The 14,973-nt window shown below is 48.3% G+C and overlaps 1 protein-coding gene and 1 pseudogene across 2 annotated transcripts; one reads left to right on the top strand and one right to left on the bottom strand.

Moving 5' to 3' along the window:
- Positions 1–440: 440 nt before the first annotated feature.
- On the bottom strand, positions 441–4,746 carry LOC101710688 (neutrophil gelatinase-associated lipocalin-like). 2 transcript variants are annotated; one of them, XM_004849263.4, is made up of 8 exons: positions 4,426–4,746; positions 4,123–4,281; positions 3,575–3,711; positions 2,102–2,181; positions 1,790–1,909; positions 1,347–1,448; positions 735–761; positions 441–582 (listed from the first exon to the last, which is right to left on the bottom strand). In XM_004849263.4, exons 2-7 carry the CDS (start codon positions 4,258–4,260, stop codon positions 742–744), a joined length of 597 nt encoding a protein of 198 aa, XP_004849320.2. In that variant the 5' UTR covers positions 4,261–4,281; positions 4,426–4,746; the 3' UTR covers positions 441–582; positions 735–741. The 2 variants fall into 2 exon arrangements, with proteins under 2 accessions (XP_004849320.2, XP_021117211.2); XM_021261552.2 differs by lacking the exon at positions 4,426–4,746 and having other exon boundaries at positions 4,123–4,383.
- A 134-nt stretch (positions 4,747–4,880) lies between these two features.
- Positions 4,881–5,657, top strand: LOC101705773 (nucleoside diphosphate kinase 5 pseudogene; annotated as a pseudogene).
- Positions 5,658–14,973: the final 9,316 nt, after the last annotated feature.

Below are 14,973 nucleotides of genomic sequence, written 5' to 3'. Positions count from 1 at the left end.
CCTCCCTCCCCTAGGGCCAGGTGAAGGGGAAGAGAGCCCCATCAGGTATGGAGCTGCCGTGGCTTGGATGTGTGTGTCCCCCCCAGGCCCATTAATTGGACACTAAGGCCCCAGGGGCCAGTATCAACAGCTAGGGATTCTGGAAGGTAGATAACTCAGCCCTTGTGAATGGACATATGAAGACTGCCCTGAAGGAGGGCCCAGGGCTGGGACTAGGAGTGCAGTCAAGGTGGGAGTGAATGCCACACTGTTTGTCCCGACAGACTCAGGACAGCCAGTGGCAACAGGTGGCAGGGAGCCTGGACACCTCCGCTTTGGCTTTCTCCCTGCACCCGAATGTCAGGCTGCATTCTGGGGACAGCAGGCCCTGGGAGGCTGGTGTGAGTCCTCCCTTTGCCCTTTACTTCACGGTAAGGGTACAAGGAACACAGACTCAGAGACAGGGTGCATGTGTTTAATGAGCAGACAAGGGGCTCCATCAGCAGGGTGGATTTGGGGTGACGGGTGGGCAGCACTCTTCTATGAGAAGGGTCTTCCAGCGCTCTCACTGTCCCTGTGGCAGGTGGAGGAACTAGATGACACCTTGGGAAGCAGACAAGAAACATCTGAGTGGGGACAGCAGAGTAAAGATGGCTGGGTTCAGGCTGGGGTGTGGGGAGGAACAAAGGCAGCCCCGACACCCCCAGCCCACCCTGCCCTGCCCTCCCATCAGACCCCTGCCCAGCCATACTCACAGCCTGTTCAGCCATCGATGCACTTCTCTGTGGGGAGAAAGAACATCAGAGCAGGCAGCTGTGCGTGTGTGTGTGTGTGTGTGTGTGTGTGATCTCTGGCTGCCAGCAACTCTGTGCTGCCCCTGGCTACCTCAAACCCAGCCTCGCCCAGCTGCAGAGGACGTAGGGGTTCCCTGAATTGAGGCCAGGCCATATAAAAGTAGGGACATCTCTCATACTAGGAATCAGCAGGCCCAGGGGAGAGGAGCTGGCCCAGGACAACATGACCCAAGGTAGAGAGGCGGTGGCCTGGGACAGCAAGACCTAAGGTATGGAGAAGTGGCCCAGGGTATTGAGTCCCAGTGCATGGAGAGGACGTGGCCCAGGGAAGTGTGATTGAAGAAACTTGGACCTGGGCTTCAAGCTGTCTTCAGGGCAGGGCTTGGCTAAACTATCCAGGGGACCACTTGGGGCCAGGCTCCCTGGAGGCCCACAAACCCCAAGGTGGGAGCCCCTACCCCTCCACTGGAGCAGGGGACTGAGTCTCTCCTGTCCCCTTTCCCCTTTCCCTGCTGGGGAACCATCAGGCTGGAGAACCGCACATCCCCTTCCCCCTCCCCAGCTGGCCGTTACCGGTGGGCACAGGAAAGATGATGTTGTCATCAGTGAGGCCCAGAGACTTGGCAAAGTTGACAAAGCGCTGCTTCAGTTCAGGGCTCAGCTCCTTGGTTCTCCCTGTGGTCAACATGGCAGTGTGTGGCCAACAGAAAGACACTATGTAGTTATTTTTTAAAGTATTTTTGAGACAGGGTCTTGTTACTTAGTTCAGGCTGGCCTTAAACTCCTAATCATCTGGCTCAGCCTCCTGAGTGCTCAGATGGTAGCTGTGCCCAACCACACCTGGTTCGGTCCATAACTACTGTCGAAGGAGGCCTCAGACCCCTCTCCCATGGAAAGACCTCCTCCCCGAGGGAGACTTGAGCTGGAGAAGACTTAGTGGGTATTTGGGGGTAGGGGACCCCTCCCCAGAGTGTCACCATGTGCCAGGTACCCCACAGGATGGAGTGAGGACCCACCATAGAGAGTGGTCCTGAAGTTCACTCTGTTTCTGAACTTCGTCTCAAAGAACACCATGGCGAACTCTTTGTAGTTGGTGGCTACCACTCTCACGGTGTAGCTCTGTCCTGGAAGGTACTCTGCAGTGTGCATGGTGAGGGTCACACTTGTCCTGGTTGAGGAGAAGGTGCTGTCCCCATCCCCCCCGATAGTCAGCAGGGCCTTCTCCGCACAGGACAGCGTCTGTATGGAAGAGCAGGCAGGCCTACCCCCTTCCAAGGGGACTTTGCCTCTGCACCCAAACCCCATGGCCCGCCTCACTCAGGACTCACGTGGCAGATAGCCCAGGGTGAACTGGCCGGGCTGCACACTTGGGACAAAAATTCGGATCTGGAGATCACAGTTCTGGCCCCTGTGGGTGAGAGAGATGTTCAGAGCTGACCAGGGACGTGACATAGCCCTGGTCCCCTTTGACTGGACAAAGTGGGACCAGGGCTACGGCTGGATTCTGAGGCCGCAGTTCAGCCCAGCCCATGATGGCCTGTGCCCTACTAGGACAGGCAGCCCACCCGGCCTGCTCCATGGCCCTGGCCCTTCCCCTCTGAGCCTCTTCCTGTTCTGCTGTGGGGGCCACTTGACAACCCTCCCTCCAGCACTCACTGTCCCCTCTGCTGCCTCCCTGGGGCGGCCGGTCCCCCACACAGACCCCAGGCACTGAGCCCTGCTCTTTCTTATCTTGCTGTTCCCCTTGTCCATCTCTCCTGGCTGAGCTTCCAATCTGCTCCATGCCAAGCACTGCATTAGCCCTTGGGCCACATCCAACTTCTTCCATGACTCCACCCTAAAATATGGAGTCACACTCCTGTACCCTAAAACAAAAACCCGGAAACCTGCCTTCCTTGTGACCCTGGATTTTCAAAAGCTTCAACTCCAGTCCACCCAGTGGTCAGAGCTGGCACCCTCTTCAGGTAGATGAGCCCTAGTTCCTCACTCTGAGTCCTCATCTGCTCCACCTGTGTCATCTCCTACTCGGGGCTGGAGACCTTACCTTCCTGGTTCTCCCGACCTCTCCTGCTGCAGCTGCACCCAGATGCTGGCCCTTGCAGGAGCCAGGCCCTGGCTCAGGGTGAGATGCCCCAGAGACTGGCCTGGGAGCGCTCCCCTCCTGGCTGCTCATCAGCCCCTGGCCAGGTGGCCATGCCTGGGTACTTTGCTGCCTCCTAAGCTGAGGCTCTGACTCAGAGTCTACCAGACCCTGCAGTGGCCCTCAAACTTCCTAATTTTATATTTATTTTTGGTGGTGATGGTAGTGTTAGCAGGGACTGAACTCAGGACTTTCACATGGATCTACCTCATCAGCCCTTTTAACATTTTTTTATTTTGAGACGGGGTCTCTCTAGATTGCCCGTGCTGACTTGTGATCCTCCTGCTTCACCTCCTGAAGTGAGCCTGCTAGGATTACAGACGTGTTGGCTCCTTTAAGGTCACTTCCCTACACATCCCAGATGGAGGGCTCGGGTTGGGTCCCAGGCTGGGTTCAGTGTCCCTCTTCCCCTCTGGAACACCCTAGTCTCTTTCTTTTTCCTGCTTTCTATGTGTGTTTGTGCTGGAGCTACCCATGAATGTTAATGGAGAGAGGGAAAAAGGGAAGAAGGGAACTAGAGTAAAAAGTACAAAGGAAGAGCAGGGGAGAGGAAGATTGCTTTTGTGCGGAGCAGTGAGATGACTGACAGAATCCCTCAGCTTTGGTTACCCCTTGGCTGACATTGGTCTGCCTCTCAGACACCAGGACATAGTGGCTTCACCTGAGCAGAGTGGAGGTGACGTTGTAGCTGTGGTCGTCATTCAGCTTGTAGATGGTTCTGTGCATATTATACTGGCTTTGTCTTCCTTTCCGAAATGAGCTCCCTGCCAGGCCTATGATGTACCACTTCCCCTGGAACTGAAAGGGGCTGATGACAGGCAGGGCCCAGGGATGGCCCCAGAGCCACCCCTTCCATGCTGTCCCTGCTGCTACCCACTGAGCAGCAGTGCTTGGGATCTGGCTGCCCTGAGAGGCTAGCAGAAGTGGGGTCCCTCCAACGCCAGGAGGGACCCTGGGAAAGAAGTTCACCCTGCTTTGTCAGGCATGGGATAGCTAAAGAGAAGCGACCAGTTGGTCTTCTGGAGCCTCAGGTTTCCAGTCTGTTCAGAGGGGCTGAAGATGTCCCTTCCTGGCATGTGTTAGGCCTGATCTGCCTGACTCCTGCTCCTCCCACCCATCACTCCCCTGAGTCCCTTTGCTTCTCCTCTCCTCGGTTCCCATTGTTTCTTCCCCCGGGCCCTTCCCACAACTGCCCCTCAGAGCCCTTACCTGGTCATCCTGGAAGTCTGGCTGCAGGGGGACTTTACTCAGAGATGGGCTCGGGATCAGGGTCGGAGTGGTGTCCTGGGCCTGGGACTGCAGGATCCCCAGCAGGGTGAGGCCCAGACACAGCAGACCCAGGGCCATAGCTTCTGGACAGCTGCTGGGCTGGCAGGTGTTAGAGGAGGAAGAAGGGGGCTGAGGAGACCAACCTGGAGGAACTATTTATGGTCCACCTGGCTGCCTCCCCCTAGGGTTGGCTGATTCATCCTTGTCTAAATACAGGAAGTGAGCCAATTGCCAGCAACTCACTTGGAAGCATGAGGAGAATATCTTTCCCTTTTCCCTCGGTCAGGATTGTGCAAGGTAGACAGAGGAGAAGGCTGCACAGACTGGAGGGACATTCCTAGAGCTCCACAGTTGGCAGGGCCAAGGGCTACCTCTTTTTGCTCACTGTCTTTCCTTCATCCGATTGTCTCTGTCAGTGGGCCAGCAGCTGAGGTCCAGACAAGCTGCCGTCTTTGATCCTGTGCACCTAGAGTGGGGATGTGTGTCAAGGACCCCTCCCTGTACTACAGGAAAGCAAAAATTGTAATGGGCATGGTGGCACATGCCTGTAATCCCAGCACTCAGGAGGCTGAGGTAGGAGGAGTTTGACGTGTACTAGGCCAGCCTGGAATACAAGTCACTTCAAGGCCAGCCTGAACTTCATAGCAAGATAGTGTCTCAAAAACAAGAAAAAAAAAAAAAAAAAAAAGAAAGAAAGAAGTAAAGAAAACCGAAAAGCATTCTCTGCTTGCATGAGCCCTGTCCTGTTTCCTGCTTCTTGTAAAGGCCAAGAAAGGTTGTTGTTGGAGCTGGAAAAGCAGGCACCGAGTTGGTATTTGTCAAGAAACTTAGATTGTACTTGGAAAGGCCGAAATGGAGGTATCAATGCCCCTGCCTCAGATCTATGTAGAAAAAACTCTGGTGACTATCAAACTGATATTGTTAACAAAGAGGAGGAGATACAAGATGTTTTTCTCAGATCTGAGTTCACCATTGTTCAGAGAAGAAAACTAAATCTCAGCCCCGAGCACTGCGATCACTTTTATGTGGAACAGTATGGGAAATATTTTCCCCAAATTTAACAGCTTACATGAGTTCTGGTTGCCATGATATTAGCTACACACAACACTGTCTCTTATTGGAAAGAACTGGGACTAAGTAATAGATGGGTAGCTAAGGAGAGACACACCCGGACAGTCTAAGGGCAACTTATGGCACAGACAATCTAAGGAATGCACTGCACGCAAGAAAGGACTTTGGTGGAGCAGAAAGAGAAATTCGTTTCATGTTTCCTAAAGTGATTGTTGAGCCCATTCCAACTGGACAAGCTGCTAAGGACTATTTAAGCTTATATGTAACACCAACTGTGCTTGAAAGACTCAGAGCTTTGTGAGCAAAAACCAACAGATCTTTTTATTTAGCTAGCTGATTGGCTGCTGAAAAACAATCCCAACAAACCTAAACTTGATCATCATCAAATTGCAGAAGAGTTGTAGCCTCTGCCAAAGAATAGGTCATGAACTATCTTACTGCAATGCATGATGACCTGGTTTTGGTCCCCATCATCAGAACGAATGAGGTGGGGAGCGGGGAGAAAAGAAAGGAAAAGAGAGGGCCGGGGATTTAGCTCGGTGGTTCTGCCACCTGCCTCGTAAGTACAAGGTCCTGAGTTCGATCCCTGGTACCAAAACAAAACAAAACAAAACAAAACAACAGACAACAAAAAATAAAAAACCTGACCTGAGGTTGGATGGGGCTTTGCAGGCCCCTTTAGTTTTTGCAGACTAAAGCGGCCTGCAAAGTTCCATGCACTGGCTGTACGTACCTACTGCTTGGGCCCCAGCCTGGACTCTGGGGTGGCGGGCTTTAAGGCCCAGGGCTTTAGAGGAGTCCCGAGTTGGTGGGTAGGGTGCAGCCTCAGCGCCCCCACTAGACAGCCTTCCATTTGCAGCCCCCCTCCCCGAGCTGGATGATGAAAATGCAGGAAGTGAAGCTGAGCAAAGCTGTGGCCGCCAGAGCCTGGCCACCCTCCCAGGCCCACTCTCTTCTCTCCCAGCTCTAGGACTTCCACCTACACTACTATCTATGACCTTAAAAGGAATCCTGAGCATGGAGTGGTGGTGCACATCTGTAATCCCAGAACTCTGGGAGACTATGTCAAGAGGATAGTGTGAGTCTAGTCTGGACAGTTTATTAAGATCCTGTCTCAAAATAAACAAGTAAACTGCTGAAGATATAGCTCAGTGCAATGACCTTGTGTTAAAACCCAGGCACTGAACAATAATGACAATGACAGGAAAGAAAGTCAGAGAAAACTTTGTGCAGGAACACCTCAGGTCCTGGGTGCCATCTGTGTGTGGCTTCCCAGACCAGCAAAACAGCTTTTCTTGCAAAGGAGGAACTGATGGGTTGGGAGGTGGGCAGAGGTGGTAAGAGAGGGCCAGAGATCTGGGTAGCGCCCATTCTCTCTGCACTGATGCAGGCCTGTCTCAGGCCCCCTGCTAGCTCCTCTAGCTCTCTGTCCTCATCTGTGTCTTGGCCTTTGATTTGCTGATACCTGGTGACATCTCATTACCCTCTTTCATCCTGGTCCAGCCCTGGGGTTGGGGACTGAGAAAAGAGGATGAGGCCTGGTGAGAGATTTGCACTCCAGGGGTGTTGAGTCTAAAGCCAAGCTTTGGAGTGTGTGTGTCCCAAGGTAGTCATGGTCATGGCTGTGGCAAAGACCAGGCCAAGCTGCGGCCCATCCCTGCCAACTGGAACTTGAGCTGGAGGGGCAGGGGACCTGCTGGGTTGCCGGCAGAGTCCTGTCTTAGGCTGGGAAGCCTCCTGCTGATTGGGTTCAAAGGGAAAGCTCTGTGCAGCCCCTTCAGAGTCCAGGAGAGCTGAGAGGGGGTCACTTCACACACCAGCTGTGACCCTCAGCACTAGGGAGGGTGGGTGATGACCATGGTGCAGATTAGGGTGAGTCTTACCACAGAGCAGCGTCCGTCCCCACCACTGGTGAGACTTGGGTGGCTTGCAGTACCCACGCTAGACAGGACATTGGAGACTTCAGTCCCTGCCCACTCCCTTATCACCTGGCCAGGGAGAGGACTCAAGGGTCCACACTTCCTAGAGCTGTGGCACTTGGAATGGCCCATACTGGATGTGTGACACCACACATTGTCAGGCCTGGAACTCATTTATCTCCCCTTGGCCCCTCTGATGGTTTCCACAATGACCCTGAGCTGGTCCTGCAAGGCCACCCTCACCAGCTTCTAGGAACTGCAGAACCCCTAGGGAGCCTTCAAAAGCCCCAGAAAAGCTTTGGGGTGGAGTACCTGCTGGGAGAAGCCAAAGTGGGGCCTCCTGAGTCCCACTCTGGGCCTGTTTAACAGCAGCCACAGCTGGATCAGGTCCACACCTGGGTTTTCTGTAGCCAGAAGCCAGGAGAACTCTGGCTGCTCTGGTCCCAGCCCACAGGAAGCTCCCTGGAGGGAAACTAAACCAAAATGGCCTGACTTCTCTAGCCTAGTCTAATCCACCCCTGAGGGCAGGGAAAGACTCCCTGGCATTCATTTCTTACATCTCAGGAATCCAGTCTGACTTTTTTTTTGGACCGGGGATCAAACTCAGGACCTTGCGCTTGCAAGGCAGGCGCAGTGTCACTGAGCTAAATCCTCGGCTAGTCTGACTCTTGATCTGGTTCCTAGAAGCACAGCATGTGAGCAGTGTCTGTCCCCACCATGAGGGACACAAGGCTAACTCCCACCTGAGCCAGTGGGGATGGGGTGAGGGACAGGGAGGTGGGCAAGGAGCAGAGAAGAGCAATGCTGAGAACGACCACTGGGGCCTTGGCTTTGGCCTGGTTGTGGCCCCTCCGGAGTTCCATTCCCAGAGGCTGGGTCAGGGCTCTGCAGGGAAGTGTGAGCTTCTGTGGACAGGGCTCGGAGGCCCAGATCTTAGGCTGGAAGAACAATCATCCTCTGCTGAGGCAGGAAGGCTGTGAGTTCAATATTTCAGCCTGAAATACATAGCGAGACCCTGTCTCAAAACACAAAACAAAACAAAACATAACAAATCAGACATTAAGCTATTAACCTTTATGGAATCAAAAAATAAAAATATAAAGTAGATTCTTAAATTATTCACAATTTCAAAGATTTTTCTTTTTTCTCTTTTTTGAAATAAGGTCACATTTACAGGTTGCAGAGATGGGAGTGCACCTTAGTGCTTAAGTACTTGTCGAGTGTGTATTAGGCTCTGGGATCATTCCCAGCACCAAAACCAACCAAACAAACAAACGAATGAACAAACACCTCTCCAAACCCAAAACAATTAAAGATACCAAAAAACAGGTCCCAGGAAATCTTTTGGGAGGTCATTTTCAGTCTACCACAGTGTTGGGGTTGACGGGCTGAAGGGAGGCCTGGTCAGGCAAGATTCTCAAAGAAAAGAACACATGTGGAGCAGGCATCACAAAAAAGCAGGACCCAACTTTATTTTCCAGCACAGCGTTCAGAGTAGTTTTTTGGTTTTGTTTTGTTTTTTATCAGCTTACTGAGACATAGTAAGACAAAACATTCTGGGCAAACTTGCGGGCCATGTGGCGCATGTGGGGTTGTCTATGCTGATTCATTATTATACAGTGAAGCCCCACTGTGTGCTCATGCGGAATGATGGGATTGTGTCCTCAGGTGCCCTCAGATGCCCAGGCTTTGACACATCTCACAGCGATCCCCTACACAAACTGCCCTGACCCATCCTGACTTCTCCCACATTTCAGGTTCCCCTGTCATGGCCACCTGCTCTCCATTAGGCCCACAGAGGCACCTGGGTTTATATGAGGAATTGTCTTAGTGAATTTGGCAGGCAGAGGTACTGCGGGGCTTTGTGGTGAACATTGCCAGTTTGCAGGGTGGGGCTGGGATGCTGGTGGAAAAATGGAAACTTTTCCCTTTCTGCATCTTCTCTTCCTACTCCTGTGCTCCTGGGTCCCTGTTGTAGTCAAGATTTGCAAGGGAATAGATTTAATACAGGACACATAACTTATAGGATTATATTACAATATTCAACCAAAAATTCAAATGCAGAGGAGTGCAAGAGACTACCCACCACTATAAACTCGAAGAATCCAGCCTGGATCCCACAGCAATGTCTCACACAAGTCCAGCTGAAGGCCTAGAGCCCAAGGCAATGCCCTCCACAGTCCAGCTAGAGGCCTAGAGCCCACGGCAATCTCATGGAAGCCTTTTTCAAGAATATGCACTGGGAAGGCCCAAAGGTCTGTGGTGGAAGCTAGAAGTCTGTGCCGGTGGGATGAAGGACTTGTGCCACCAGGCTGAGAGATCTGCACTGGAGCCAGGAAGTGATGCTCAAGGCAAAGACCAGAGCTGGGCCTGAGAACAGCAGCCATCCCTGGTAATGACTTGGACCTGAGCTTCTCTGATGATAAGAACAGCTGAGTTCAGGGCCGGGGATTTAGCTCAGTGGCACCACACCTGCCTTGCAAGCCCAAGGTCCTGAGTTCGGTCTCTGGTACAAAAAAAACGAACACCCCCCCACCCCCAAAACAAACCAGCTGACAGGAAACCAGCTGCAGCAAGCTTCTCCAAGAATATCCCCTCCAATTCTCCTTTTATGCCATTAACAACTATTCTCAGGTGAGTCTTCCATGCCTAGAACCACGCTGGCTCAGTTCAGTTGGGGATTCCAAGTTGATCATTAATTAATCCACCACAGTCTGCTCACAGTGAGGTTTCCCACAGGGTTTTTTTTTGATCATAGTCCCATACATATTGGAAGGAGACATTACAGAGGGTGAGTCTAAGTAATCTCAGTACACATTTTGTGTCATTAGGGTTAGAGAAGCAATAAGAAGGCTTAAGAAGTAGAGATGTAACCTGTCCCACAGCCTGATAGTTTTGTCCTAAGGCAGTATTTTTCCAATTGGAGAATTAAGTCTGAGGCTCTCCATCTGAGGTCCCATTTGACCCAGCTGTCCCCCTTCTGGGTATCTTCCCTATAGAACTAAAAGCATCACACCACAGTGATATATGCACACCCATGTTTATAGCAGCACAGTTTGTAATAGCTAAATCTTGGAAACAACTCAAATGGCCATCAACCTATGAATGGATAAAAAGGATTTTTTTTTTTGGTATTGGGGATGGAACCCGGGACCTTGCGGTTGTCAGGCAGGTGGTGGCACCAGTGAGCTAAATCCCCAGCCCTAAAAAAGATGTGTTTTTAAAAAAAATACGATGGAGTACTACTCAGCCATAGAGAAGGATAAACTTGAGGCTTTTATAGTTAAATGAATGTAGCTTGAGACTATACTCTTAAGTGAAATAAATCAGACACACGTGTAAATATCCCATTGTCTCTCTGGTGTGAGAAACTGAAAGTGTAAATAAGGATGAAAATGTATTATAGATAAGGTAAAATAGGAAGAAATTGTTCAAAAGGAAAGGGGAACTAGAGAAGGGGGAGGGGAAAAGGAAGGGAGGAAAAAGAAAAAAATGAGAAGGAAAAAATGGAAATAAAGCTTTTTTTAAAAAAAAATAAGGAGGGGAAGAGGTATTGAAGGGAGGGGAGGGGAATGGGAAAAAAGGGGAATCAAGATATATCATGTACAGGTACAAATTCCCTTGAATGTGATTATTGTGTATATCTAAATTGTACCAATAAAATTAATAAAAAATGGAAAAGGAAGAATTTCTGGAGAAGTGATGTAAAAAAAGATTTAGGGTGTAGGAGGAAGTTATATGACCAAGACATTTTTATCTTTTTGTCGTACAAACATAAAACATAAGCTTAGAAGATGTGTCAAAGTTTTCTTGGCTCTGGAGGAGCCTAAAATGCTCTGTTCTGTGGTTGAGTTATCTGCTCATGGAAGTCTTTAAAACAGCAGATGTCCCACTGGCTTTTAACCATCTGACCTATGTCCACAAGAATGTAACCAGACAGTTAAAATGAGACAGTAAGACAAGGGGCTCTTTTTTTTTTTTTTGCATCCTGGCTCAGCTAGCCAAAAAAGGGATCATGACAGAGAAAGGCAACTCATTCCCTCTAACACCTGTGGTGATTTACAGGAGCAACACAACTAAGGATGCTGGCCTTGGAGAACCAAGAATACCATGCGCAGAGATCCCTCCCTTGCCAGCAGAAGGATTAAATTGGACGGGAAACTGAGGTGAGACTGGCACAGCACTCCCTCCACTCTTGTTAGAGGATATCAACTCAGCTCACATCAGTGAAACCTGTCCTTTAAGTCTTTAAGATGAGTAACTATGTTAATCACTCTTAAATGGTCGATGTGGTCCTGGTACTGTTTTGAGCAGAAAGCCATAAAGTGAAGGTAAAGAGTGTAGGAAAGAAAAGAAAAAAAAGAGTGTAGGAAAGCATAGACTTTATTTACCTTTTTTTTGGAATCCCAGAAGAGCCCTCAAATATTATATCAGAATTCTAGGGTTATGTCCTGTGGTGAAACCACAGAGGAGGTAAGGTATAAGCAAATTTATTTAAAAGATATAAAGGCAAGGAAGTAGAATTCTTCACAACTGAGGGGGGTCCTGAGCAGGATACCCATGGAGGCTCTTTGTCTAGGGATTTTTAAAGAGTTTAGAAGGATGCTTGAGCAGTTGTGTAAGTGACATGATCTTTCTGGGAGATTACATACTGTTAAGGGACTGAACTACTGTATGCAGTGTTCACACAGTGCCCACGCAGGCCCCATGTTCCTTTGAGTCAATATCCTGACTGATCCTATTCTGGGGAGGTCTCAGACAATTGCAGGATGCCTGGAAGATGTTTTTGTAAGATCTCTGGAGGATAGTGACTCAGTAGACTTTATTTTGGGATTCCTGAGTCCATTTTGGGGTCACTGTCCTTACTGTCTAATAGAATCTTAACTTCTCTCTAACTCTTGTCTCAAATAGAATACCCTGTCACTTCTAAATTATGGTTTCCTGACATCTGGGAAGATGACAGAGTGGTGAACAGCAGAGAAACAACCTCTCTGAGGTTTGGTGTCCAGATGCTGTAATATAGCAACGTGAGGAAGAAAATGAGGAGGGAAGTGGGTCCCTGGGACCCAGAAAGGATCTGAAGCAAGAATTGAAAGCAAGCAGTGCTTTCCTCCTGAGCCCCAGCTCGAGGTAGGAGGGCAGCTCAAACCTGCAGAATGTGACTACTGGCAACCCCAGAGGCCTCCACAGAGAAACACACCAGTGGAACAGAGCAGTGGACACAGCAGACTGCAGTAACTGGTGAGTTATTCGGGGTCTGATAGTTCCCAGGAGAGGGTGACTGGCTGGTAGCCATTTTGGAGAGAGGGCAACTGAGTTTGGAACTCAGAGCAGATGTGGACTGGCTCCATCTAGTGGCTCCCAGTGTAAGGGTAAGGTGGAACCAGGTTCGAATTGGCAGGGGGCACACAGAGTGCTGCAGGCTGAACAAATCAGGCTCTAGCCTCACAGACAAAAACCAGCCTGATCTTCAGTGAAACTAAACGTGAAGGCTTGCTAGGATTATCCATTACCCTGCCATAAAACTATGGCTGGCTTATTGGGATTAATCAACACAGATCTGGGCTCTGTCTGCCCACTCTGTCTACCAGTGACAGCAGAGACACACTCTGAAGTAGACATTTCTTCTTTTTCTTCTAGTTTTTTTTTTTAATGTTTGTTTGGTTTTGTTTTCCCCCTTTTTTCTTGATTGTTTATTCTTTTTTATATGAGTGTGAACACTATTTCTAATTTTTTATTGTTGTTGTTCTGTTCTGTTCTTGTTTTTATTTCTTCCTTTTCTCTTTCCCTCCTATCTTCTTCACTAGTTTCCCAAAGTGCATGTAACCTTCCTTTGTCCTCCATCCTTGCTTCTAATCTCTTACTCCTCTTATATTTCTTTTTTCCCCCCAATCCATTTTAAAACCTCTCCCCTGAGGGTAAAATTGCCATATTGAGGGGATATTTACAGTATACAATTTTCTGGTTTGTTTTAGATTTTGTTATATAGCCACAAATGTAGTTCATATAGTTAAAGGTGACAAATTAATATTTAACCACAGTTTGTCATTTTCCAGGCTATTTGATGCTATTGTTACTGCTGATTGTAGTACTTTAGCCAAGGTGACATAATTGTTCTATCAGTTGTTCTTCCTGGTGTGCCAAGACTGAGATTGCCTAAAGGTCATAAGCAATGCTATAGACCAGTGCCAAACAACCAGAGGCTGGGCCAAATAGGCAGCAACTTCTCATCCCCAATAAATTGAAGAGGTAGGATCTTGCAACAGACTCAAAACCCAAAAGTCAGCTACACATGGGAGACATCTCTGAGAAGAAGTCATTTCCAAAGGGTTCTCAATACTAGAGTAAAGCTGCTTCCCACAGCAATTTACAAGCATAAATCCAGGAATCAAACTGAAAAAAAAGAAAAAAAAGAAGAAAACGAGACAACACTTAAGGAAGGTGCAACCTCAGACTTCCAGGTGGCCAAAGGCAAACCCAGGGGGCAATGAAGTAGAACAATTTGAAAACCATCCATCTGGACTCTCTGTAGTGGTAACACTGGAAGTAACAAAGCAGATGAATGAGGAAAAATATCAAATCCCAAAATAATTTCTCAGATAACTACAGAGATGATGATCACATGAAAGACACGGTTAGTGACTCTAGAGCAGATACAGATAAAAAAATAGAGGAGCTTAGGAGAATGATGTGAACCATGAATGTCCAACATAGGAAATAAATGGAATCCACTGAACAGATTCAAACAGATATCCAACAGATTAAAAATTCCATTGAAAGTATATACAGCAGAATGAGCCAATGTGAAGACAGAAATTAGATATGGAAGACAGGATTTTTGTTAGTGTTCATGAAAAGAAAGAGTTCTTAAAAATAGCAAGGGACTATGAAAAATCAACATAACACGTGCAAGATGATGCAAAGAACATAAGATTGATCAGAGTCAATGAAAAAGCAGAAAATAGAGGAAATGACATAAAAATACCTGTTCACAGAAGCAGGGCAGAAAAACTTCCCAAACAGGGAAAAAGAATTTGACATAAGTGAGGCATATAGAACTCCAATTAGCCAGGATAAATACTACAATAAGGCATATAATAGTCAAGATTCCAAATATTCAACATGAGAACAGAATATTAAAAGCTGTTAGAGAAAAGAAACAAATCACCTACAAAGGAAAGCCCGTCAGAATCACAGCAGACTTCTCAACACAAACCCGCAAATCAGGGAGAGCTTGGAGTGAAGTATTTCAAGCCTAATAAGTAAACAACCTGCAGCCCAGATTGATGTACCCCGGAAAACTATCTTTCAAAATTGATGGAGAAATAAAATACTTCCATGACAAAGAACACCTGAAGAAATTCATAACGACCAAACCTTTCTGTGGAGGGAGGGGATCCTCCCACACCCACCAAACCAAGACAAACACTGCAGATTGTCAAATTCCACAGAATTCCACCAACTGCTGGAGTATAAAAGGTCATGTGAAATAGGAAGAAAAGGGGCAAAGGGGAAGGAAGTGGGAGGGCTAGGGGAAAGGATAGAAGGGAATGGCATTAATATGAGAAAATGGAAAAATAGGAACAAAATCTTTGTAAATAGGGAGGAATGGAGGGGTTGAAGGGAGGGCTGGGCAAGGGTGAAAAATAAGAACCAAGAGAGACTATGTAAAGGTGCAAATTTCCAATGATGAATGTCATTATATTGTATACCTAAAATGTATCAATGATTAGAATGAATAATCGATAATGTAAAATAGGAAGAAAAGGTCCAAAGGGGTAGGGGTAGTGGGAGGGGCAGG

Source organism: Heterocephalus glaber, unplaced genomic scaffold, assembly GCF_053883595.1.
Source record: "Heterocephalus glaber isolate CG9 unplaced genomic scaffold, H.glaber_assembly_v1.0 deba00001479, whole genome shotgun sequence".
Taxonomy (NCBI): domain Eukaryota; kingdom Metazoa; phylum Chordata; class Mammalia; order Rodentia; family Bathyergidae; genus Heterocephalus; species Heterocephalus glaber.
The sequence above is the reverse complement of the archived record's forward strand: the minus strand, read 5'-3'. Positions and strand labels throughout refer to the sequence as shown.